This window comes from Cynoglossus semilaevis, chromosome 9 (assembly GCF_000523025.1).
Source record: "Cynoglossus semilaevis isolate Cse_v1.0 chromosome 9, Cse_v1.0, whole genome shotgun sequence".
Lineage (NCBI taxonomy): Eukaryota > Metazoa > Chordata > Actinopteri > Pleuronectiformes > Cynoglossidae > Cynoglossus > Cynoglossus semilaevis.
Window position 1 is genome coordinate 894876 of NC_024315.1, and position 1436 is coordinate 896311.

General features: G+C 42.5%; 1 protein-coding gene across 1 annotated transcript in view; it reads right to left on the bottom strand.

The window, feature by feature from the left end:
* ncf4 (neutrophil cytosolic factor 4) overlaps window positions 1-1436 on the bottom strand; it is a 14793-nt gene that overhangs the window by 1590 nt on the left and 11767 nt on the right. The window contains 1 exon segment of the mRNA XM_025058551.1: window positions 41-192. Coding sequence (XP_024914319.1) covers window positions 41-192 — 152 coding nt within the window.

The following is a 1436-nucleotide window of genomic DNA, read 5'->3' on the forward strand; positions in this document are numbered from 1 at the left end:
ATAATAATAATAATAATAATAATAATACTCATGAACCCACCTAGTGTCCACTCCAGAGGGAGTGAGCAGGAAGCAGCGTAGGCAGCTGTAGGTGCGGACTCCACCCTCACTTTCAGAGTTGCTCTCTGGAAGGGGCTTTATGATCTTCACAAAGGATTCTGGGAAAATACCTGTCTGGTTGTTCACAGTTCCCTAAAGAGGAGTAGAAATACATTTTTTTTATTTTACACTTTACTTTGACACTGAATTTTGCCACTTATCTACCAACTGCTGGACAGACCAGCAGGGGGCAGCATGCAAGTCTAGATTCTCACAATCTTCCTTTTTTAAAAAAAAAAAAACTGCCAAAGTACTAGACCTCAGTCACTGCCACTGGAATCTACGCAGGAAAACCTAGAGAATAAATGGCTGTGATTTTTTCTGGCAACAACTTGACATTTTTATCCAAACAGTTCAGTGAATCTGCGTCGACTGAACGCCGCTCAGTTTGAAACATCTGCCCTGTTGTTGCCCCAGTCTTCCCGTTGGACCATCACATTTTTCCCACCCACAGCTACAAACTCACCAACTGTTGTGTTGAACAAACCCCACCCCACCCCACCCCCCCTGGGTAGATGTAACTAAATGTGGCTAAAGAATAGAACGCCGGGGGAAGTAAAAGTGCATCCTCCTCCTCCTGATTCTAATTCTCCCTCTCTCTCCCACCACATCAGCTCCCACCTCATCTCTCTCTCTCTCTCTCACACTCACACTCACCCACTCCTGGCTTCTCTCTCACACTTCCATCTCAACACTTTATTTAAATTTTTTTATTAAACACTTTCTCCCGACCTCTGCGTTTTTTACCACCACCGTTTACGGCAGCAGACGTTTCTGTACTTCTATGTTTTGAGCAGCTAATTAAAACTCGTCCCACATCTCGTTTGTGGACATCGTGGACTCACAGCACACGTGACACCTGCGGTGTTTAATTGGGACACGGAGCTCATTAAGTAAATTGTTCCTGTAATGGAAAGTGGAGCAGGGCGACTGCGATCACACCAGAGGCCGTGGTTGGGATCCCTGAAGCGCTCGGTTTCTATGAACTGTTTGAACAAAGGTTTAAACTGTTCCCAGTTCTGTGTCACAACAACAAGTTCCTGTGACTGTAGTACTTAGTACTGATTACAGCATCAGTACTAATTAATAAATGGAAAAAAAAGCTCATAGGACAATTTACTACAGTACAGGATTTTGTCTTTTTTGTTGCTTTTTTGGGTTAAAAAAACACACAGAAACACATTGATACAAAAGTATAAATGTTGGTAGCGAAAAAAAATTGCCAAAAAAGGAATCGGTGTCTCATCCAATCAAATCATCTCAATGTGGAATCCATTGTGGATTTCACTACACGTCCTAATGATGGTGTCATTTTTATTTCTTTATTGTATGGGGTC